This window comes from Emydura macquarii, unplaced genomic scaffold (assembly GCF_026122565.2).
Source record: "Emydura macquarii macquarii isolate MOO-44397 ecotype Brisbane River unplaced genomic scaffold, CSIRO-AGI_Emac_v2 contig_1253, whole genome shotgun sequence".
Classification (NCBI taxonomy): domain Eukaryota; kingdom Metazoa; phylum Chordata; order Testudines; family Chelidae; genus Emydura; species Emydura macquarii.
In genome coordinates, this window is record NW_027131390.1 from 20,499,171 (window position 1) to 20,523,662 (window position 24,492).

The 24,492-nt window shown below is 42.2% G+C and overlaps 1 protein-coding gene across 1 annotated transcript in view; it reads left to right on the forward strand.

Moving 5' to 3' along the window:
• MSN (moesin) overlaps nt 1-24,492 on the forward strand; it is a 70,836-nt gene that overhangs the window by 25,301 nt on the left and 21,043 nt on the right. The window contains exon 2 of the mRNA XM_067548304.1: nt 12,566-12,649. Within this exon, the coding sequence (XP_067404405.1) occupies nt 12,566-12,649 (84 nt within the window). The remainder of the gene's footprint in view (nt 1-12,565; nt 12,650-24,492) is intronic.

Consider the following 24,492-nt stretch of genomic DNA (forward strand, 5'->3'; position numbering starts at 1 on the left):
TAAATACTCACCTGGTACAGGTGACCTAGTAGTCCTCTTGCAAACATCTGTAGCCCTTACTTTAAAGGCCAGGGTACTCCAAGTATAGAGCAATGACATCCAAACGTCAGACAGTACTTCAATCGGTGCTATAACTTGTGGGGCCACAGACTTAATGCTGACAATGCCCCTCGGAGCTCCACTGCAGCAGGGAGAGAACGTCAGATGCTCTGTGATAAGGAATGCCTGATTTGCATCTTCACTTCCCTTCAGCACTCTCCCTCCCCCACCCCGCTTTCTCAGATCCACTTTAAGTAGATTGCATTGAGATGCAGTCATAAAGTTCTTGAGTTGGCTGGGGCGGATATGGCTCACTTCCTGTTGAAGTGAGTTTGTTCTGCCATTCTCTCAACTACTTGATGCTTCAGAAATGTGCTTTAAAGGTGCAGCTTGCAGCAAGCACAGACAGTTGAAATCAAAAGTCAACTTTATGGTATCCTGGGAATCTTTAAACAGGACAGTTAAATGGCATTTTACCTTGTTAAAAACTTTGGGTAGCTACACAGTGATCCCCCGAGCTCCAACAGCTATCTCTACATCTTAAAGCATTAATGGCTTTAGCAGTGGCCATGTATTCCTTTCTGGAAGAGGGGTGGTGCTGAGTTTTCCCAGTCTTCTATCCGTATGTGCCTGACCAACGTAGCTTGCGTTGATAGAGCTCTGCTAGGTAGAAAGCAAGTCACATTCATTTACATGCATCTTCAACTGCTTGATTTTTTCAGTCAGGTACAGTTTTCAGATGTCAAATGTATATACTTGCTGGTCTCTGGAGTTGGATTCAGTCCTAAAGTGCTGACTAAGATGGCTGAGAACTGCCACTACAAATTGCTTAATTAACTTTAAGGAACACTGTTCTAGGAGTGCATACACGCCCATAATAGATGAATTGTGTAATGCCACACAGTGCAGCATATTACATTTAAGACTATATAATGTTCTGTGCTAAACACTAGGGATTGCCATATTGGATCCAGAATCAATAGTCCATATCTGGTCTCAAATACTGGTTAAAACCAGATTTTTCAGAGGAAGGTGCAAGAACCTTAGATCAGGCAGATGTTCACTCCCTCCCCACTAGATAGTCTCCTAATAGGTAGGGAATAGTTTAACCCCCTGAAGGAAGAGGCTTCAGAGAGTTTGGGGAAAACTAATTATAATTCTAGATATTCTTGTTACCCATGGTAATGTCCAGTCCTGTCACTTCATAGAATCTTGCTAATTTTTTTTGCCTGTGTGGCAGTGATTTCCAACTATTTCCTTTTATTGGTTTTGAATGTTGTCACCTTTTAACTTAATTGAATGATCCCTTGTTCTTCAGTTTTGAGACTGGGAGACTAGAAGCTCCTTGTCAACCTTCTCTGTGGCGTTCATTATTTTGTTTACTTCTTTCATGTCTCCACTTGGTTTACCTTAGAAACTAGATGAACATCCCAGCCCCTTCAAATATCTTCATGCAAGTTTCTCCATTCCATTAATCCCTTTCATGGTCCATCTCTGAATCCTCTCCAACTCTGAAATCCCCTTCTTTGAGATGGACTAGTGCTACAGACGGTATTCTGGATAAGCCACATCATTAAGGGGCTCAGGCTTTATTGCCCAGTTGTCAATGGAAAATGTGAGACTATTTTCAAACTTTCTGCTGTTGGAATATAGCACTTGAGTGTGTCTGACATTCAGTTGCAGTGTTGGGTGCATCCTAGCTCTCCACTGGTTACAGTGGCTGGTTGAGAAAGGACCAGCAGCTGAAGATTTGAAGGGTTTCAGTTTAGCCCCTACAGGACTTGGCTCTTTTGTGCTGCTGATGCTTCCTGGGTGCTTGTTGTCTACACCTGGTATTTAGACCAACCTTTCAGTGATGCAAGAGAAGCTCTTCTGAAAGGGCTCAGGACTCTGACCTTGTGTTCCTTCTGTTCCTGCTGCTTTTTCCATCCTGTGACCTATAGACCAGCCTCCACTTCTTTTGTAGGTGATCCTTTTGGTAAGTCTTTATTGTTGGGTGAAGTGTCCTTTTAAATATTCCCTCCCATAAGCTGTCTTTTGAGCTGTAGTTTTGTTTTAATGACATGAAATTATCACTGTAACCTTTATTTCCTGATTCTGATATTGACACGGACTCTGATCTTTTTCTTAAGGTTCTCAATCATGTAAAATTAAATCAACAAGAGTGGTCTATTTTCACACTTGCTGCTTCCATAAAGTAGTCTAAAGCTTTTTAAAACTTGCCTAAGGACCAGATTTGTAGAAGTATTTAGGCAGCTAAAGAAGCAGATATCTAATGGGATTTCCCAACCACTTAGGTACTTAATTCCCGTTGACAGGTGTCTGTCTTTAGGTGCCTAAAAATCTGTTCCCAAATCCCCCTCTACTAAACTGTTCTGTGCTGTGCATTCAGATAACAAGTGTCTCAACACTCTACATAACTAGAGCATTGTTATGGGGATAAAGTCAACTTGAAATCTGGTTTAAAAAGAAAAGAATTAAAGGACTTTTAAGCTGTAACTTTACCATACATAGGTAAATGACTTAGACATAACACTATCAAATGTGCAACAAAAACTGAAGAAAAATCTTTCTCCTCTTGCAATTATAGCGATCTTCTGTAGGCATACATAAAAATTAACTTTAGGGAATGATCTTTTAACTTTTAAATGTCCATTTAGTTGCTCAGCTGAAGCTGTTTGTCTGTACGTAGCAAAGGAGCTAAATCTTCCTGTAACAACATCACTCCTTGTTTTGTGTCTGCACTAAAGTGGTTGGAAGTTCTTGAGTAACAGGGAGTTCCCATCATGTGCTGCAGTCAAAGGTAATGACTAGTGAAAATGGAAATGAATGATTGTAAAGGGAACCGTATAATAGATGTACTACTTCTACAGTGAGCATAGATATTGGAGTGTATTAGAAAAGTGGGCAAATACAATCCTTGTTTTATAGAGGAGGAAAAAACTGAGACCCAGAGGCAAATTATCCAAAGTTGCACAGTGAGCTGATGGCAAAGCTGGGCATGGAACACATCTACTGATCCAGTTTGGTGCCCTGTCCATAGAGCCCAAGGTATCCATGGCTATGTCTACCCTACAGACCTTACAGCAGCATAGCTGTACCGTTACAGTTGTGCATTGTAAGGTCTCCCGTGTAGCCGCTTTGTGCTGGCAGGATTGAGGGCTTTCCTGTAGGCATACTTAAATGACCCCCAAAGAGCGACTGTAGCTATGTCAGTGGGAGAGCATCTCCTGTCAACATAGCACTGTCCACACTGGCACTTTTGTCAGTGAAACTTATGTCAGTCAAAGGGCTGGTGGTTTTTTTTTGTTTTTTTGTTTTTTTTTTTTTTTTGCCCCCCACACTCCCTGACTGACAAGTTCTAGTGTAAACAAAGCCAAAGAGTAAAACTAGAGAGGAAAATGAGTGAAAGTTAAATGGAGAAAAGGCTGATGCAGCCTCAGCAGCCATCTGGAGGGTTAATCTTTTTTTTTTTCTCCAGGTTGCAATGTGGCAGAGTTATGCGTGGAACCCTGGGTGTGCCTGCCTGCTGGTGTTCTGTTCCCTGATTAGCTTAGGAATATGAAAAGCCCCTTTAAGATTGCTGGAAGGGGGCTTGGTTTAATTAAATGTAATCCCTTCAGAAATTGCAAGCACTTTCATATGACCCAGGTCCAACTTCACTCTGACACACAAAGAACACAGGGAAGGTTGAGAGGGAAGGGCTGGAATTCAAAAAGGAGCCAGATGTCTGTAAGTATCCCTGGTGCTACAGGTGGGGGTGAGGCGGCTTACTTGTTCCTTGTAGGCCTGTAGTAAGCAGAGGCACCTGGTGCACTCTAGTGTGAGACTTCATGTCCCTCTGGCAAGCCACTGAGCCTAGAGTAGGCAAGATGGCAGGGCCAGTTTAGTTCATTTTTCCAGCCAGGATTTGAATTAATGTAGCTGTGAGAAACTTCTACCCCATGATAACAAACACTTGTGCGTTTTGAGGGGGTAGAATTTCACCCTGACCATGGTGTCCTGGGCCTCTGTATTCTCTACAGAGCTCTCCTTTTGATGTTACTACTAAAGTCCTGCTTGTGGCAAAAATTTTCAGCAGTTTTGGACTCCTCTTCTGGCTTTGCTACATCATGAATTGCTTCCCCATACAATTTCTGTTGGATGTGGTATACTTCATTTTCTGTCCTAAATTGTGTAGTATTGCAACATGCTGTTAATCTGGCAGTTTCCACCCCAGAGATGACTGCATTTCACTGGTGGGGTGTACTGATTTTTGTATGCATGACTCATAAAGGAATTCAGAATCCACATGGGTGAAAAGACTGCATCAATGAAGCTCACTATTCTTTAACTTGCTCCCAACTGTCCATGAGAAAATTAGATGGTCCATAAGTTTGCCCTTTTTATAGGGCAGAATTTTCTCCAGTTTGCTAGACTATGACTAAGCTCTCTTTTAAAAAAACAAAACCAACAACTGCTAGTGGGAAATCTGGAATGTTTTCACTGCCCAGAATTGATTGGGAGCGCCATCCCCACTTGGTGCACTCAAATACAAAGTGACTTGCAAATATCTCTTGTGAATGATAGCACAGAGTTTGGTTTGCCAGGTTCCCAGGGTTCTTGGGATTGCTTAACTGTTCCTGAGTACTCAGCTGGATGATGGGGATATTTGTACATGTGTTAATAAAGCCTAAAAGTTCCATGAATTTCAGTAAAGCTAATCTATTCAAAAAAATCATACCAAAAGTGTCGTAGCTTTTCTTTTGAGAGCCTCTGAATATCACAGAAATTATATTTGTGTGAGATCACATGGTGGCATAGTTGAACTGAATAGCTTACAAATAAAACCACAGGCTGGAATTTCTTAAAGTATTGAGCAACTACTTGGGAATAATGGGTACATCTGTAGAAACTGGAAATCCTTTCATGTGTGACTAGAAAGGGCTAAACTTGCAACTTCTATGTGGTAGTCAGTTCCTTAAGTATTGCGTGGAGTCCCCCTCCATTTGAACCCTCCGCTCAGGGAAATGTAACTTGGTAAAATGTACTGATTTGTTACCTTGCTTGACTCTGACCTATTATGCAGCTGTCTAAAACTGGGACAAGTTGCAGTCTACAGATCAACTAAATTCCCAGCATACCATTTGAATGGGGTATACTTGTTGTCCTACTAAGGTTAAAAGGCTCTCTGGTCAAAGCAGCAATGACTGACTCAGGATATAGATTTGGCTTTTTTGGGGGAGGCGGGGGGGCATCCTCTGTGCCTCTTGTTTGCCAAGCTGAACTGCTTCATTCACCACCAAGAGGTGAATAACACAGGACTATTTTAATTATCCATTGAGTTTTCTAAGCCCTGTCTTGTTATGGGGCTGGAAGGAGATGGATATTCTGAGCATCAGCTGAACCAACCCTGTCTCTATTTAGCAGCTGTGCTTATTCTTGCTCTTCCTGACAAGCATGTAGAGGGTGAATTTGTGCACTCATTTGGCTCCGTATGCATAAAGGGTTGTCTGATATTGCTAACTGTGTGAAATTACTGAAATCTGTTCTTCAAAATGCTGGTTTAGACAAGCAAAACGTCACACAAATTTCAGAGAATTTCACACTGAGGCCATAGAACCCACAATAGTTGTATGCCAGAAAGAACTCCTTGTATTGTGGGCTTAAACCGCAGCAATCTCCCACGAATGCTCTGGGAGGCCATTTGTTAACACGCTGGAATGAATACAAGATATAAAATCTTTCTTCTCCCCCCCAGTATCTCTGCATGTGTTGTTGCAGGAACTCTGATCCTCAAGGGGAAAAACCCTTCAGCTAACTTCAACAGTTCATTTGATTGGTATAGGAGTTCAGCATATCCTTCCATCCCTGCAGTTAGGCCTGAATCAGACTAATGAATTGTAAAGTAATTGATAAATAAGGCAAGTACTCTGGGATGGCACTCTCCGATAAAGGAGAACCCTGTCTGCTCATGTGGCAATGGAGAGAAGTGAACCATGGGAATCAAGTGTAGGAAATACCATCATGCAGCCTTAATTTGGCCTCACTACATCTTATTTTCCTGTCTGCCCTTCCTATAATATAACTGCTGCCCAAACTGCCATGTTTACTGCTGATTATTAAATGTGGGAGGGAGGATTATTCTTCGCTTCTGAGAATAACTGATGTTCCTTTCCAATGTTCTTGCACTTATTAGCAAATCTGCTCAGGAGTTTACATGAACGAGGGGGTGAGGGGGGGTTATGGAAGGCATATGGGGAATGTTAAACTTTTAAAGGCCTGTTGCAAATAGATACAAGGTGCCTGGTACTGCTATCAGTTGCATCCAGTTTGATGCCGCAGTGGGAGGAGGTGGTGATTCCTGACGAAGGTTTCTGAAGCTATATATTAAAAGGCAATCTTGCCAGTTGCAGCTGTTTTCCATATGGGAACAGGCATTGTTTTGATTTGGAAGGCTTGGCCTGTGTAGGAGGCTCTGCCTTCACTGCGGAGCTGTGCAGGGCAGCAGGAAGTTCTGAATATGCTGTTGTAGAAGCAATTTCGTAACTAACGGGTTTTTTGTTTTTTGTGTTTTTTTTTTTTTTTTTTTTAAAGGTGGTAAAACAATGGCAACTGCTCTCTGTAAGGACCAGAACCCCAGCAATTCCTCCTTTGTCCATTTCCTTTAGGAGATGTTAGCAGCATTGTCTGTTTCATGACTAGCAGCTTGTCCTTCCTCTTGATGTCTGGTGTGGGGGTTCTTAGGAGTCCAGTTAGGGAGTTGACACTAAGAGGCACCAAAATCATCTTCTAATATGCAGCAAAAGCCATTTCTTTGGAAGCACTTTGCACAATATTGAGAGCTGTAAATTATATTTAGTATTGTATAAAGGGGAGGGAGGATAGAGGGTTCTACAACCCTTTCTCTTCTTACTATAGTATAGTAGGTGGATTATTTGCCAGCCCAAATGGCTAGCAGAAGTTTTTGTTTTTTTTTTTTTTTTTTTTTTTTTTTACTCGTAGTAGTAGTACCCTGATCTCTCTAAAGGTCTAAACAAAATTGTTTCATGGTCACACTCAGATACACCAGTGACTACATTATAAATGGCTTTATTGGATTGCATTAATAGAAGTACAGTGAAACTTACCCCAGGCAATCCTCCTAAAGTGGAAGTGTAAAACTACAAAAGCCAGTAAATCCCTTACCAGCATTTTTGGCTATTAAGGGTTTGTCTTAAATCCTCAATACATTAACATACCCTTCCTTTCCAAAGGAGTTATGAAGTGTTTCTAGAATGCCAGCTTTTATACATATACACATGTAAGCCCTTCTATGCCTGGGCTCTTAATGCTGGCTGGAGTGACTCCCCCTGCTCTTACTACACATTGGATTTATGAAGTGGCTCCACAGTGACTGACAAACCTGGCATCTCATGCCCCACTACCCATTAGGGTTAAACCCCTTATATTGGGGGAATAGTGGATTCTTTAGACTGGAAAACATTAGCTTGTGGACAATCAGTTAAACATGAACAGTAGTGCCAGCACCATATGCACTAACTCTTACACAAGTACCAACAGCAGTTTAGTTTATATGGGAAATCACTTCACTTCACCTTCGCCATGTCAACAGGCAGTGGTCCAGTGTCTAACATATGCCTGACAATGGGGTGCATTGGTGAGCATTTATATAGCTTTTGGAGGGGAAAACTACTTACAATTTCTTGAAAGCCTTGATTGCAACTTGATTGGCTTGTGAAGGACACAAATACGATGCCCAGAGAAAAGGGTCTGACTCTGTGCTCAGTCTCCTGAGCCAGTCCAGGACTAGCAGGTCTTATCTTCCTTCCTTCTGCCAGCATTTGGAAGCAAAAACCTAATACATTCAGGAAATGGGATATTCAATTCACAGTTCTGCCACATATTCACTATATGATCTGAGGCAGGTCACGTCAACTCTACACCCATTTTTACATCTATGAGATGGGGATAATACATAACCCACTGCTGTTAGTATATCAGACACAAGGGACTTTACCTTGAGAGAGCTGCAAAGAGAGGAGGCTCAAAGTGCAAAGTATAAAGAGCTTAAACCTCATTCTTGCAGCAGTTTCAAAGATCTTGAGTGCAGATATTTATCTGTCTACAATAAAGACTGGTGGTGAAATTAAATTGGCCTTTAACCTCCCTCCAGCTGCGGTGCCCCCCACCCCCAAATATTCTCACAAGGTAGCTGTATCTCATAATTGACAAAGGAAATAGAGCATGATGTGTTATGGTGGGATTGGATTATTTTGTCTAACATCCAGAATAGTGGTTAATATCTGTAGGTCATCCGTATGCTATGGTATTCACCATACTGAGCAAAGTATGTGGCTTTTTGTTCATCTTAAAAAGGGGGTGGAAAAAGTTAGAGGGCAGGTCAGCAGTTAAGTATGTAGTGTTTTTTTTTGTTTTGTTTTTTTAAGACTAACTAGGGAAGACTTTGGCCGATGGCTCTGCCAGGCACTGTCTCATGAGGTGATATATGCAGTATGTATTCTAACATACGCTTAAAGTTCTGCTTTATCACTTTAGGGTAAACCAAGTAGAAGATATAGATTACTCGAGCTCCTTTTCCTATCAGTTAAATGTACTGATGGGATGGAAGCCCTCCTACACGTATGACAATGTCTCACTTGGGGCCATATTCTGAAAACATCAACCATGTTTCTGTTCTCCTTTTATAAGTATTGTTAAAGCCTGACCTTTTATCTGCTTTTTGGAATAATGCAGAGAAACTCCACTTCCCATTTTAAACTGTAGAATCTTGCAAATGCTCTCATCGCCACTCCACACCCAATAACTTGTGCATACAAACTAGCTTCTCAGTAAAAATGTTTCACTGTAGTGAGGTACCATATTTACCTTTGCAAAACTTAATACGGAATACTGGCTAGCCTACTATGAGATAATGCAATTTTATTTATAATCACTGCTATTTTGGCCAACAGATCACAAGAAGCTAGCTCCCTCTTGATCTTTTGCTAACTCACAATTCACTTATTCAGTAGGTCCCCCAGTTATTAGTGCAGATAAGTGAGGCCCTACTGTATTTAGGGGTAGCTTTACAGAGTTGCTGCTTATTTCACAATTTAATCTGGCCTCTGGAATCTGTACAAACTGAATTAAGCATAGCTGCATATGTTTCAAGACTTTATGCCTACTTCTGACCTTTAATTTACTTAACTCAGCTTGAGCAGAAATGGTTGGTAGAACCTTTAGGGGGGCAAATGCAAGTATTTTGCTCTCAAATAGTTACCTACATTCAGTACTACAAGAGTCTTAAGTATTTATATATGCTGAACAGATTGATGGTAGAATAGGCTTAAATGCACTGAAGTAAAAAACTCCCTTACTGCATACCCGATTACTGTGATGTAGCAGTGTTAAGCATTGCAACTTAAACCAATTTGTGCCCACACTGAGTTAAAAGATTATAGAATCCTGGATGTAGGACTAGTACTACCATCCATCCATCAAGGCATCTTCACTGTAAAAGCCTGATCTGGAGAGTAACTTTTTTTTTTTTTTTTTTTAAAGTTGTTCGGTCCCAGGGTATAAAGACACAGCTGCAGATGCTACAATTATGTCTCCCCCTGATTAACTGGCCCTGTGAGCTTAAGTGTCAAAGCAGACATTGTGTCTCTAATATCAACATAAATTGCTTGCCCAAGCAGAACATCCTCAGCCAGCAGTTGTCATTTTTAACCTGTAAAAGGGACATCTCCTCCTCCAGTGATCGGCACCAATAGTAGTAAAGCTGGGGGAAGAAGACTTGATTTTTTCTTAAGGCACTGCGGGGGGGATAGTGTTTAAACAAAATAAACCAAATTAAAAAAACAAACAAACCCTGGCTGAATTTAGTGTAACCCATCTCATACTTTTTTATTTTTATTTTTTTTATTATTATTTTTTAAAATCCTTGTTCTGGGCCATACGTGCCACGTGGGGGAGAAAAACTGCAGATGCCAGCATGCTTCCTGGCTCCCTAGTTAAAATGGTAACACAAAACCACCTAGCTAGACTATTTACTGGCCAGTGACAAGCAACAATTGCCCTCTCCTCAAAGTGGTGTCCAACTGATTGATACCACATTAAAAGAGGAAACAAGTAAGTAGAGCCAGTGTAGCCCTCCAGGATCTTTGGAAGAGCCTCCTCTGAGGATATTTCAAGGTACCCTAGCAAAGCACTGAATGCTGAAAGGGAACTATAAAACATGCAGGGTTAAAGTTTGTATTTATAAACCATCTAAAAAAGGAAGAACGGGCCAACTTAAGGCTTGACTCTCAAATATTTTTCTTACTGCACAGTGATGCAACAGTTAATGCTAGGGCAGAATAAAGTGCAAGATGAAAGCATGGTTATCTCAGGGAGTGGGGGAATAGGCCTGTTGGGATACATTTCAGAAACGTACACATTGAGGCACAATGATTTTGTCCTGTGCATAAATCTAGGATTTGACTAGTTCCTATGTTAAATAAGTATTATGAGCACAAAGCTTTTTAATTTCTGCAGCTGTCCTGCAGTTTTTTGTGCTGATGCTGCCTCGTTAGCAGAGGAAATGGTATGTTGGTAACTATGAAACCTGTCTAGATAAACAGATTACTCTGAACCAGTTGAATTCATAACTATATTGGGTGGTTCCTCAAACATTTCTTAACTGACTTTCTTGCTTTTTGGTCTCTAGAAGTTAACCATACGACACTAAACTTTCGTTTAAATTTGTCTTAATAAAGCCATTTCTACCTCTTCATGGCTTTTTCGTTGGGGAAGGGGAGACAGTAAGTAGAGTTGAAGGAAGAGTTGAGAAGGATTGACCACCTTGAAGATGACAGCTAGTATCTGGCAAGTCAAAAATAATTTGACTCCTGGAAAGCCAGAGATAACAATAGCACAGTTCTCTGTATTTTCAGTATTGATTAATTGGGTATCTTGTTTTGCATAGTCCTGAAACTTTGGTTTGGGTGTCCTGGATGGGGGAGTACTGCAACACAATGTGTTCTAAACACACCCTCCCCGCATTGCTAAAAATACTTGAAGCAAAGTGTACATAAATCTTTAGAGGTTTTTCCCCCCTCCATATAAACTGGTAGATATGCAAACAGAAATGGGTTCTCAAACCACGTGTCCCATTTTTTGGCTACTGAAAGTCTTAAAATTAGCTCAGCTGATGCTCTCAAAGCTCATCCTCTCCGTTTTTAGGCAGGAATGTTCTGCCCTTCTTCTCCCATCAAATCTACAAGGAGAAACCTCCCAACCTAGGAAGATACAGCTCTGCATTGACTTAGTCTCTTGGTGGATGCTCCAGAGATGTCTGAATGAAATCACAGCTCAGTCATACTGTAGAGTAGTCATACTGTATTCAAAGAGGAACCCTTCCCACCTTAATGGCTAGAGAAACTACAGGAGTCAAGCAGCTCTCATGAGGGCAGAGAATTCAGTCATTAGAATATATATTCTAATAGAGGCTCTGATGCTCCTTTACTGGGGACTGCAAATTCCTCTATTGCTGTTCCTTTTCCCCCATCCCAAACATATCCCAAAATCCAAACTCAAGAGGCCCCACTCCTAATGAGAGCAATATTCCCCCAGATATAGAACGCCACTAACTTACACACTACATAAGCCTAAAATGCTCATGCTCTCACCCCACCTGTCAAAGGTTTAGTAGTGTCAAGACACACTATAGCAATGTAAGACTTCATGTTTGGACAAATATACTGTAGAGGACTTCGTAGAGAAGTATTACTCTTGCAGTCCAAAAGAACTACAGGGTAGCTTGTCCCATCCTACAGCTTTGTGCAAGGCATGTACACGGTTCTAGGGGATCCTATCTCTTTAACAGAGGTGATGTGGGTGCAAACTTCTGCATCTTACCAGATCTGAAACTTGAAACTCTCAAACTCACTGCTTCCAAGATTTGTGCATGATAAGGTTTTGGCTACACAACTTGCCTCAGTCAATGGGAGTTGTAGCCATATAATCAAATTCTTTGTAGTCTCCTTGAGCATCGTAAGCAGTTATATTTCCAAGCATGTTTATAGGATCATGAGTGGGGTCTCCTGGTCTGAGGGGTGGGTTTTCAGAGAACACTGCCAGCAGTTTCAGGTGCCTTCCCTTCTTAAATATGATGGAAGCTGTTGGCATGCTCTCTGTAGAGCACTAACTTTTGTATCTATTTACAAGCCGAAACATGCTATTTTACACGTGGAAACTTTTAGACTTAGATTGGATAGGATTAAGTTTAGAAGGATGTAAAACCTCTTGTTTTATAGCAGAGATCAACCATTTACTGAGTGGCAGGGTAGAGGAAGGAGGTTAAGAAATGATCCATATGGGACCACTGTCTGTCTACTTAGCGGTTTGTTGCACCTTTATCTAAAGACTCCAGCTCTGGCTGTTGTAGACTGGGAGCAGGACTAGATAAATGGACCCTCAGTCTGATCTAGTATGACCCTTCATATGTTGTGGTGCTATTACAGGGAACACCCATTGTAACCACTATTTTTCTTTTATCCTCCAGATCAGTGTGCGAGTTACCACCATGGATGCTGAGCTGGAGTTTGCCATTCAGCCCAACACCACAGGGAAGCAGCTCTTCGATCAGGTACGGTGGCACATCTGCAGAAAACATGCGATTAGTACTGATTTTGCTAGCTTTCTTCCCCCCCTTCATAACTATCCTCACCCATTAACATACTCTCACCATTATTTATTTGAGGCCCTTAAAAGAAAGTCTAATAACCTGTAGAGTGTCTATCAAGGAACTGCATGTTCTCCCCTCCACACCTCATTGCTGGTGTATATGTATATATTTTTAAACTCCCAGTGTGTACTAGGAGCTATATCTGCCTCCACAGTGCTTCCATTCTTGGGCAAATCACATACCAAGAGTAGGGAAGAGGATAAAATATGTGGTGTTTGTTTAAAAATATTAACTGGCCTAAATCACCTCTCTGCCTCCCACCATCAGTTAGCTTATTGTAGATGTGTTTGGTAGAAATGGTCCCTGGTAGGGGTTTGAAAGAGGCGTGAGTGGTGCCTATGTGGAACAGGAGAAACAATGCTGATTATTCACAATAAAAAGTGTCATACATAATAGTACTCATTTCACTGAACTCATATGCCGGAGTTTGACAGGGAGATCCTTGCTGCTATAAGTCACTTCCTAGGGTCAACTGCCTTTATCTTGGTGCACTGGCTTTCCTCTGCCATCTAGCCTCTCTGGCAGGGCTGATTCCACTCCTCCCCAGCTCAGGCCAAACAGAAGCAGGGAGACATATGCAGCCCAAACATGGAGCTGTGAAACCATGGACATTATCAATTGCAGCTGTTGAGAAACTTTGACAGACTCCATTACACATCTTGACTGTAATCCCAGAGGCCTTTTCCAGGCTACTACCCAGCTGCTAAGAGCATCCGTGCAGCCTGCAGAGAGTGATGCAATCATGTCTCACAGTGCAGGCTTTGTCGAGCTGCTGTTGGGGGAGGTGGTGTGCAGTAGAGGTGGAGAGGAAGAGATCACAGGTGTTGGCTGCTTGCAGAAGAGTCTGTGAACAATGCGTCTTATTTTCATTTTCTTTAACCTCTTTCGCCTGGTGATTTCTTGTGAACCACACCCAGGAAGAAACCCTAGACATTCTGGGGCCAGCCTTTGCATCACATCTGGGCTAGTGAGGGAAGAAAAATCAATTATGGTTAACCTACCCATAAAGTTGACTCTCTCGTTTGGGACTAAAAGGCTTAATTTTGTACCACAAGGTCACTTTACGGCTTTTTTTCCCTTTCAAACACTTGACTGTTCAATGCTTTTAGTATGTTGATAGTAAATGTTTTGCAGTGAAGCAGCATCAGAACAGAAAACTGCAATATAGGGGAATAGATTAAAAAAGGGCTAACATATTAATCTGTCAATGTTTTAATTTTTTTTTATTGAAGGACCAGTGCCTGAAGATATTCAATGAGTAAACATCTAAGTCAGGAGTTTTGGGAGGGAGTAAAGAGCACATGGTAGCTGGCCGGCTGGCTTGGATGGGCTGTTACTGAACAGCAGTAGTTCCCAACGTTTTTTAGTCCTGTGACCCACCTCTTGAATATAAGCATTGCAGGATCTATAGAAATGACAGTGCTGAAACCAAACCAGTATGAGTGTACACAAATAACCGTGTGGGGAACAGTGCATTATGCTACTTTTAGTCATCCTGCAGTATAACACTTGAGATGCCAGGTGCGGAATGGATTAAGAACATTGAGCTCTCAACAAAAATCTGTCGCCCCTTGAAACTGCTCTAATGTAGTGTTTTTGTGGTTTTTTGTGGGTGAGGGTTCATCATGTGTACTGTTCAAAGATCATGTTTTAATACTCTTCACCACATGGCATAAGGTGCCATTCAGCAAGTCCTGCTACTGACTTCAGTGGAAGTTCTTGCAGGTGTAACTGCTAACCAGTGAGAGTAGGGACTCCAAATCTTGCCCACATTTGTCTACAGTTTTGATGGCTTTGTGCTCTCAGGAGGCAGAACTTTTCCACAAAGCATGCACTAGTGCTGAATTTAGTCTCTAGTGAATACGTCTATTTGAGAAGCATCTCTCATTCTTGGTATAAACCCTCTCATTTTTAATAATTAATAGCCCAGAGAGAAGGTAGTGTTGACTGGCCAAAATTCTTAAGAGTCAGTGTAGTGTGTAGTTTAAAAAAAAAAAAAAAAAAAAAAACACCCACAAAAGTCAGTGCCTAAAGTTAGGTAGGTGCTCAAATATATTTTGACACCTTCAGTGGTCCTACACACACTCACCCAAAGGTACTGAGCATATACAGCTGACATGTTACTGCTAGGCGCTCCTGAAAATTGGGCCATTTTAGGTACAGTCATTTTTGAAAATGTTGGTCACTACTTTTTGAGCAGAGGTTTTTTCTCAAGACCTGGAGTATTTTCTCTGCTTGTCTGTTTACTTCCCTTTTTGTTTCTGGTTTCTTCCCCATTACCTGAACTATTCAAGTGACTGCTTCTTCCCCCTACCCTCAATCTAAAAGACTGGTGCAATAATTGAGTCAAAATACTAGATCTACGCTGCTTTTAAGATTCAGCCTTCTAATACTTGGAGTTTCATTAATGGGTTTAACTTTTAAAGTGTTAGAAGAAATTTCAAGGTATTTCAATGAGTGAGTGGTAACTTTGATCCACAAGGAGAGAAAATGACACTGGCACATGACTAAGATTTTCCACAGTACGCCAGAGCCAGGATACAGAACAGTTCATCTTCTATCTTTCTCCTGTTCTCCATTTTTCAATTATTTGCATAGTCATTACAGCTGTCAGATAGCGTGTGTGTGTGTGTGTGTGTGTGTGTGTGTGTGTGTGTGTGTGTGTGTGTGTGTACACTAATGCTAAAGGAGAGAGATTGCACTAGATGGTAGTGCAGTATGTCAGTTCAGTTTGTGGATTGACAAGGGCAAAGATGACTCTTGAAGGCTTCCCGGTGAGCAGTATCTGGTAAATATATAGTATGTGGACAGATGAGTGACCTAGCTATAGCATATCTCTCTCCCATCTAGGAAGCTTGTCTGACTTGTAATCCCCTGCTTCTCTCTCTGCAGGGAGTAATGTGGAATTGGTGTATGTAGTCCCTGATGGCTATGCACATCTGCATCACTGACTCTTTTTGGCAGCCCTAGGAATTTGGCTGGGAGGGAGGAGCTAGGCACGGAAAGAGTGCTGTTTTAGCCAAAGGACTCGAACAATGGGAAGTTCTAGGGCAGCAATTCCCAATCTTTTTGTGTGTGTGGACCCCTTTTCAACCTCCAAACTTTTTTTTTTTTTTTTTTTTGGACCACCACATGCTACTAGTGCTACTCCATTTTTATTTGAAATTGTACTTTTTCCTTGGTGAGGATGTGGTTTTTCTTTTCTGTGGACCCCCTGTAGTAGCTTTGCAGACCTCCAGGGTCCATGGACCACAGGTTGGGAAGATCAAGGTTCTGCCAAGGACAAGTGAGTGGTTTTTAGAAAGAGAGGCTCTGAGGAGTGAGGTGGGAAGTAGGCATTGCATTTATTTTATGGGTATCAAGGCTGCCCTCTGACAGTTCAGCCTACTAGAGACAGAACTGTGAGAAGACTGAGGAACTTCAGAAGCTGCTGCTACGTCAGTGCGTTGATAAAGAATCTAATCTGCCCTCTAATGCTGCCCTGGCATTCAACAACTGTCTCTGGACAATTGCAAGAGGAGGAAGTTGATTGCAAAGGAAATATCCCATTCAGCTTCAGCAACAATGGGAAAACGTATGCTCCTGTCTTGAAATAAGACTGATTATTCTGTATTTATTTTTGTTTCTTGACCAAATGTTCCAGTCTGCAAAGACTGCGCTGGTTGAAAATGGCTTAGTTATTCCATCAGCGGTTTGCACACAGTCTTGGGAGGCTAAAGTGGGGGTGGGGGGGAATCTGTTCTAGAACCCTTATACCCAGCTTCACCTGCATGGGAACCAAATGATGGTAAATACCCAACCAAAACATATGGGAGCCTCAGAGGGGGCTGATGACCAAGAAAGCTGCTGCCCTGGCCACTTGCCCTAATGTTGGGTCAGGGTTTTGTTGAATGTGTTTATTTAAGCTGGCTCAGAGAACCACGTGACATGAAATGTACCATCAGGCATTATAACCTGAACATGACAAATGAGCTGAGGACTACATTTGGAATACTTTGAACTGTAGCTCAATACAGAACATTGTCAAATGGTGAGTTGATAAGTGTAATCAGAAAGAGCTTGGATGCAACAGCTGATCTAGAGAATTTTAACAATGGGCATGAAACACGCTTCACAATAGATGTTAAACTGGGAATTCTGGAAACCAAATATTGGTCTACCAAATGATCTAACCTTGCAGGGGGATGGTGGAGGAAGAGAGGTCTGAAGTGGGTACAGGGCTGTCCTCTGGTATTGATTTGCTGGGTTATGAATACTACTTGTGCCCTCATTGAATGGGCTACAGCCAAATCATCTCCACCTCAATCTGATTGGTTAGCTGTGGTTGGAATCCTCCTTCTACTTCCACACTCTTCCTGCATGAAGTTCAAATGCTTCTGCCTATTAAGGTTCTGCAGTGCTGGGCTTTGCTGTCATCCCCTATTTCACCACCACCTATGCACTGTACTTTGCCAATCACCTTGCCTCCCTGATCCCATTGCTTCTTTTCCTATCTTTCTGATTTGTGTCTGACCACCCTTCCCCTCGCCCAAAAGCCTTTACATCTGCTCTCTATCCTCTACACCTGATCTAATGCACTTGCACAAGGAGTGAGGTGGGCTTTTCCTAAAAGCTCACTTCTTGTAGCTAATCATTCTCTCCTGGTCTTGCCTGATATGTGCCAAGACACAACTGCATATTCAAATAACTTAGGCAGCATGCAGATGACAAGGTGCAGAAATGGCTCTTAGACTTTTATAGTAGGGGACATATCTTGTATTTGTGTAAAATGACATGTATCTATGGTGTGGTGCGGAACTGCATTTCTTGCCACAGCTACTCATGCGCATTTGGACTGCATGTTCAGCTGCCACTCTTGCTTTACCAGTACATGGGTCTTTGGGTTTGCTGTTCACTTTGCCTGCGAGTAGAGTGCTCATCCTGCTTTGCCTTCTGTCTGAAGAGATTTTTGGGTACAATGGGTAAGACCCATGGAACCAAGTTACGGCACTCTGGCTTTTGTGTAATTGCTTTCTAGCTGTACTAACTGCTTTAAACTATGGCATCCTCTTGTGACTGAGCCAATTTTCTTCTTTCTGCTCTGCTCCTGGTAGCCACATCTGTTTCTGCACCTTGTTGAGAAATTCTTCTGCCTGAACTGATAGAGCCAGCCTGCAGTTCATGTAGCAGTGTATGGCTCTCCTCCTGACGTCTGACCTAATCTTGACTCTCCCTGGAGCCTTGACAACACTCATAACACTGGCATTCCCTTTCTTCCCAAGTCTCCCTTACTTTCTTCAGTGAATGTAGGAATTGTTAGATTTGAGTTGAACTGTGCCTCCCTTCTTACTAAACTTAGCAAATCTAGTGCCCAGCTTGTCATCAAACTGTCTGATGCAGAACTGTAATGGATATGAACATACTGCAGTATGTGAAGCTGGCTTCATTTGGCCACATTCAAGTGCTGTCTGTGTGTAGGTGTGGTGTGCAGGCTAGACTACTCTGACTAGAATTTAAATCTGGGGCCTCTTGTTCAAAGAAATTAGTGTTTAGGCCAATGGAATTCTTTTATTATCTACAGAAGTTGCAATAAGACATCTTTAAGTGGAAGCTGCTTGGATTAAAAACTCACACTAATACAGTCTTTTGCATGCCTTTATATATTGCCAAAGCTCAAAACAGAGATGCAGGATCCCCTTCTGCTTTCCCAGCCCCACTCTGCTGCAGACTCTTCCAACCCACTGAGCAGCTCTACTTTTGACCTGTTCAGCACCTAGTAATTGCTCTGAGATCTTGTTAGTTTACTTCTTTCTCCTCCTGTTACCTCCCTCGCCATACAGCCTACATCACCCTTCCTTTAAGAGCCCTGGTGGTGGCTCCTTAGCCACCTCTGCAGTATCTGGAACTGTTGGTTCGAGAAGGTAGCAGGTGATGCATCCCGTCAGCTACTGGTGAACACTTAAATAGTGGCAACTAATGCCTCCGGGCAGAGGATCAGCCCTACGTTATGGACAAGAAGTTGGGAATTTGTAGCCAGCAATCAGTATAGCAATATTTTAAAAAGTGACTCACTGTCCTAATTGTACATCTGGTGGAGGTTTAGGACCACACTCCTCCCTCAACTTTGAGCAAAAACATTGTCTAGAAAATCAGTTTAGTTCCCCAAAACTTTGTCTTTGTATCCACACCCACCCTCTACTATTCATCGCAGTTAGGCCTTCTACAACTAACCACTGTACTGTCATACCACAACAGCACTTCTGACTGACTTGGTCAGACCACAGCATTCCTCTCTCCTATTTTAAGCACAGCTCTACAAATCCTCCTCTCCTTCATGATCGTAAGAAACTGACAGCTCTTCCATGTACCTCCCAGAAAAATTTATCTATCCAAAAATTTGATCTATCCGTGATCTGGACTGGACAGTCCAGTTTACTGCATCTACCCTCTGAAGTTTCTAATCACTCTAATACTAATCATAATATCTTGTTTATATACTTCCTGGAGAAGATGTGGACGTGGGTTTGAGACTTCTAGGCCCATTATATAGTACAGTATTTGCCATATGAGTGAATAAAGAAGATATTGTCACCACTACATGATGTGAGGTCATAACTACGTGATCTTAGGTAAAATGGGAGTAAAACACTATTAAAACAGATGCCAGTAGGGCCCAAGCATAATTTTTTCGGGCTCAGTACAAACTTGTAACTTGGGTCCCCTCCCACATACATACCCATGGGGATTGCAGCCTGGGCTGGGCCCCCCAGGGCCTCTGGGCCCCAGTACAGTGTACCTTTTTTCCCATCCATGTGGGGGCCCTGGATGCCAGACTTGTGAGCATTTTACATCCACTTTGCACAAGGGTGTATGACTATAGAAGGTGTAATGAATCAGTGAATCAAGTTCCTAGTTTGGGAACCTAGGAAACACTAAGTTTGGAAATTCATAAACTTAAAATTTCTGGCTTTCACACCTCAGTGTTCCAACTTTTTTCTTAAATTCAATGAGTTATGTTTGCAGATTCATCTCTATTTATTTGAAGGTTTTTGACAAACTTGTCAAGTCAAACGGTAACATCCATGCTTCTGTAGAACTACTTATCTAGTAGATACGTGCATTAGACTGCCTAAGGGACAGTTAACTAGCATATCTTGAGCTTCAACTTGCTCATGCTGTACAGATTCCACAAACTTACCCCTGTGGAATCCTTCAATGCAGCCATTTAAGCATCAAATTAAGAGCCTGAAACTGTGCAGATTTCATGAAGGAATAAACTCCAGAGTACAATGTTTGATTTGAAGTTTACAGGATTTGAGGGCCAATTGTTAATGCTTAGTCTGTGTTCAACTCCAAAACCAGCCAACCAACCTTTAAAGTAGACAAAGGCCATAGATCTCCTTTGAGGACATGCTTTTTTTAATGAAAGAAATTTCAAGTTTCTTAGCAAAGCCAGGTGATTATGGCATGCTTCAGGAAGGAAATATTTTTGACAGTTGCATTGTGGAGATAGAAGCTTGGCTTATAATGGAAAGTTCTGATCTCTAAGGAGTTAAGGCTGAAATTACAGCATCTCCCTTGTAGTTGCTAGCGTTTTTCCTAAGGCTACATCTTACTCTGAGTGCTCGCTGTCCTTTTTTGTGCCCAGCAATGAGCATACTCAAATGTGGAGCCTATCAAGATCCCGCTCAATGGGGAAAGAACCTTTACTGAATTGGTCCTGTAGTGTATTGGATCCTCAACAGGCTGGTCTTGGGGTGACTTCTGGATCGTAGTGCTGTGATGCTTCTGAGCCACCTGGCTGACCAACTTCCTACAGTAGTAGGAAGAGTCTCATCTTTTTTATTTAGATTTCTTCATGGTTGCTAATAGGGAGCAACAGTTTTTAATCTCAAAAGTTTAGCAGAGTAGGAGTAAATAAACCTCCCTAAGGGTACACAGAAAAAATAACTTCACCCAGTTAAGCTGTTTGTGGAATCTTTTGCAGGCTTTCCTGCTGCACTTCAGTAAAACTGAGGAGGCAATGGAGGTGCACTCAGCAATATGCCATCTGAAATATTTCCTTGAGATATTAGTGGTATTTAAAGGACTGGGAGATGGGTGTAGAATGCTTAGTGCACTAACTCCTCGACTGAATTTAGCAATGCCTTTCAGTATTACCATAAGGGAAAGAGTGGACTTCATGGACACTGTTAATCAGGTCTACCATCCACCCCAGAACACATCTTGTTTTCTGCAGCTAAGGGTTATGGCTGTAGTGGTACTGAAGTGTATCTGGAAATGTGGTTTTGCTACTTACTTCAGGAGCTGACTGTACAAAATCCAGCTCCAATTTCCAAAGGGTAAATGGAGCCTGGAATTGCTTTTCTTAGAGGGAAGCCTTGTAGCTAATCTTGGTCAAAGCAGAAAATGAGATTATCTCCTTTCCCTCTCAGATTGTTCTTGGAGCATGTTACCTTGGCTGTAAATTGGGCCAAGAGAATGAAGTTATGCATGTTGCTTGGCACTAGTCTGTCTTGCACAAAACCCTTTCTAAAACCCATACTTATGGCAACTCTAGTTCTTGGGAGAAGTGCTGCCCCTCCTCCAGGAATGGTGAGGAAGGCTTATTAGGTGCCTTCTCAGTGATCCTTGCCCCTCTCTAAAATGGGGGTGCCAAACTTACTGATCTCTGAGCTGCATGTGAGTCTTCAGAAGTTCGAGAGCCAGGGCATGCCTACTGGAGCTCGGAGCTTCCGCCCTGTGGTGGGGTGGTGGGACTAGGGGCTTCAGGCCTGCAGGTAAGGGGAGGCCTTGGGGTTTCAGCGAGGCACGCCTGCTGAAGCCCTGAGCCTTGGCAGGTGCACCCTGTGGGGCTGAAACCCTGAGGCCCCCATCTCTGCTGGGCAGAAGCCCTTAGCCTCACCACCTCATCAGAGGAAGCTGCAGCTTCCCCAAATCTGGTAGGCGGAGAATGTGCGCACGGGGTGGGGTGTGTTCTGCGAGCTGCACTTTAACTGTGAAAGAGCCACATGCAGCTTGCGAGCCACAGTTTGGCCACCACTGGACTAGATAATAGAAATTAGTGGACCAAATTCTGGTGGTGCAATCCCATTGATGCTGAAGGGTTTGAATGAGCATAACTGAGGGCGGAATGATCCAGTACTATGGATTTGTCCTAGTTAGTACCTTTTCTGGTAGCTTTTTCTACTCGGACTAGTAAATCTACAGAATGGCCTCTGCAGTTCCTTGTGAAGCAATGATCCAATATGGGAAGAGATTTTGTAATGGGCCACTTGATAGCTAGTACTGGAAGCTTCAAGGTGAACATAGTGAAAACTGTTAGTGGGCTGCTGGCTGGTAACTCTGAGGAAAACTTAATTCCCTGACCATCTTCCTGTTTACAAAAAATAAAAATAAAAATGGGAAGGCACCATAACCGAAGGGCTTTCCTGGGAAGAAATAGTAAGTGGTCCAATACCCTGATTGTGTAACTAGAGCCTAACTGAAAGCTGTTTAGGGTCAGAGGTGTGCTGAGGCTTCCCAGCAGAAGTTACTGAGAGAACAGGAATTTTCAAAGATGAAAGGCAAGCTCAACTCTTCGAGAACAGAAACCCCTAACTTTCCCGCTCTAAATGCTTGAGAATTGGTCACATCACTTTCATGCATGTCAGTCCTATGGCTTGTTCACACTTATTTACAAACACCTTTTGCATACTTAGTGAGCTTTAAAGCAGTAGAGAAAGGGGATGGCAAATGTCTAACTCACTTTTGTCATTGAACATACAGCAAATACAAAATTCCTTGCCTAGCGGCAGTTCTTCAGTAGTCAAAATGCTGTGCCCGGGAGCAGTGCCAAAGACTCCATGGATACTTTTTTTCTTCTTCTGTAAGTAGAAAGATGGAATTGTCTGAGCAACAGGAGCCATATAGGGGAGTACATGAAATAGGAGTAAGGAGCATTGGTTGTAGCAGGGGACTGAAGAAACTGGTATTGCCCTGGAACAGTGGATCTCAACCTTTCCAGACTACTGTACCCTCTTCAGGAGTCTGATTTTTGTCTTGTGTGCCGCCTCCAAGTTGGACCTCCATTTTTAAAAATGACTTGCTTACAAAATCAGACACACTATTACTGAAAAATTGCTTACTTTCTCGTTTTTACCATATAATCCTAAAATAAATCAATTGGAATATAAATATTGTACTTGCATTTCAATGTATAGCATATAGAGCAGTATATAAACAAGTGATTTATATGAAAATCTTAGTTTGTATGGACTTTGCTAGTGTTCTTTATGTAGCCTGTTGTAAAAATAAGCAAATATCTAGATGAATTGATGTACTCCCTGGAAAACCTATGTACCCCCGGGAGTACATGTGCCTCTGGTTGAGAACCATTGCCCTAGAAGACTTGCATGTGTTTGTAAGAATGGTGTTGCCAGTGTGGTAATATAGATTAATTCAAAGGATGAGTGCAAGGATACCTTGAGTGGTTATTTCAATATAAGGTGACACAACTCCAGTCTGGGATTTACTTGTTTATGAAATTTCACTTGAGTTAACTGTGCGTGGGTGGGTGGGTGTCTCTTTCTCTCTCTCTCTCTGACCTTTTCTACACTTGCAGTTATGCTGGCAAAACATTATTGCTCAAATGTGTGGGGGAACACCCTGCCCCGCTCCCCCCAGCGATATACATTTTTGCTGGCATAAGAGAGTGTAGACAAGGTCTCTCTCTCTCTCTCTCTCTTCCCCCCAATTGGCTGGAATCTTGAGGATTGTCTGAACTCTCCCTATGCTGAATAGTTCCAGAGGGGTAACTGTTAGTCTGTATACAGCAAAAACAACAAGAGTTCTGTGGCACTTTAAAGACTAACAAATTTAATATTTGCAGGCACAAGCTTTTGAGAGACTTTAGCTCTCTTCTTCAGATGCAATATGCTGCTTTCCACCATCCTGTAGGCAGATCAAAAACACAAAATCTATTAATAAATTCCTTGTATTGTACTCTACAGTTCTGCTATTCAGCCTGAATTAATATTCTGCCTGGTGAGGAGTAAAGAGTGTTCCTTGTTCAACTTACAAAGTAAACTTGTATATTTTTAGCCATCTTGTAATACTGCATACGGTCAGCTGTCTTCAAAACTCATTGTCCCTCATCCTCAAAACAACCCTGTGCCTCTATCCCTTTGCATCCTCCATTCTCGCTTACTGCCAAGAATTCTGTGTGAGGCACCACAAGCAAACAGTTAATCAAATCTCCAACTGCACACCCCTTAAACAAAAGTAGGTTGATAATCAGGTTGCTAGCTGCCAGGCAGGCTCCTTGCAGCTGTAGAAATCGGTCTCTGCCTTGATAATGGTTTCCCTTGTCAAGTAGAACTAAAAATGTTTTTCAAATGGGGTGGGGGAGTCACTTCCCTTTGCATTCGATAGAGGCTACCAGCATGCACATCCGGTTAGAAAGCTATTTCAGAGATGAATGAATATGTACAGCCTGAGCACATACCTGGCCTAGCAAGGCAGAACGTGCTTGACTTTATGGTGCAGATAATTCATAGCACTAATTATGTTGGTTCTATGCTGCTTAGTGTCCATGTAACTTTTTTGTTGTTGTTGCAAACTTGTCTTTTTTTTTTGGGGGGGTGGGAGTGAGAGATTGTGAAGGTATTGAATTTGCATTGCTGGCTTCTTTTTTGTTCCATCCGTTGTTGCTGTTGCTATTACTGTGCAGACTTCTCGGTTGTGGAATAAAAGTCCTTTTGTGCTGGAGCCTCAGTGTGATGCCA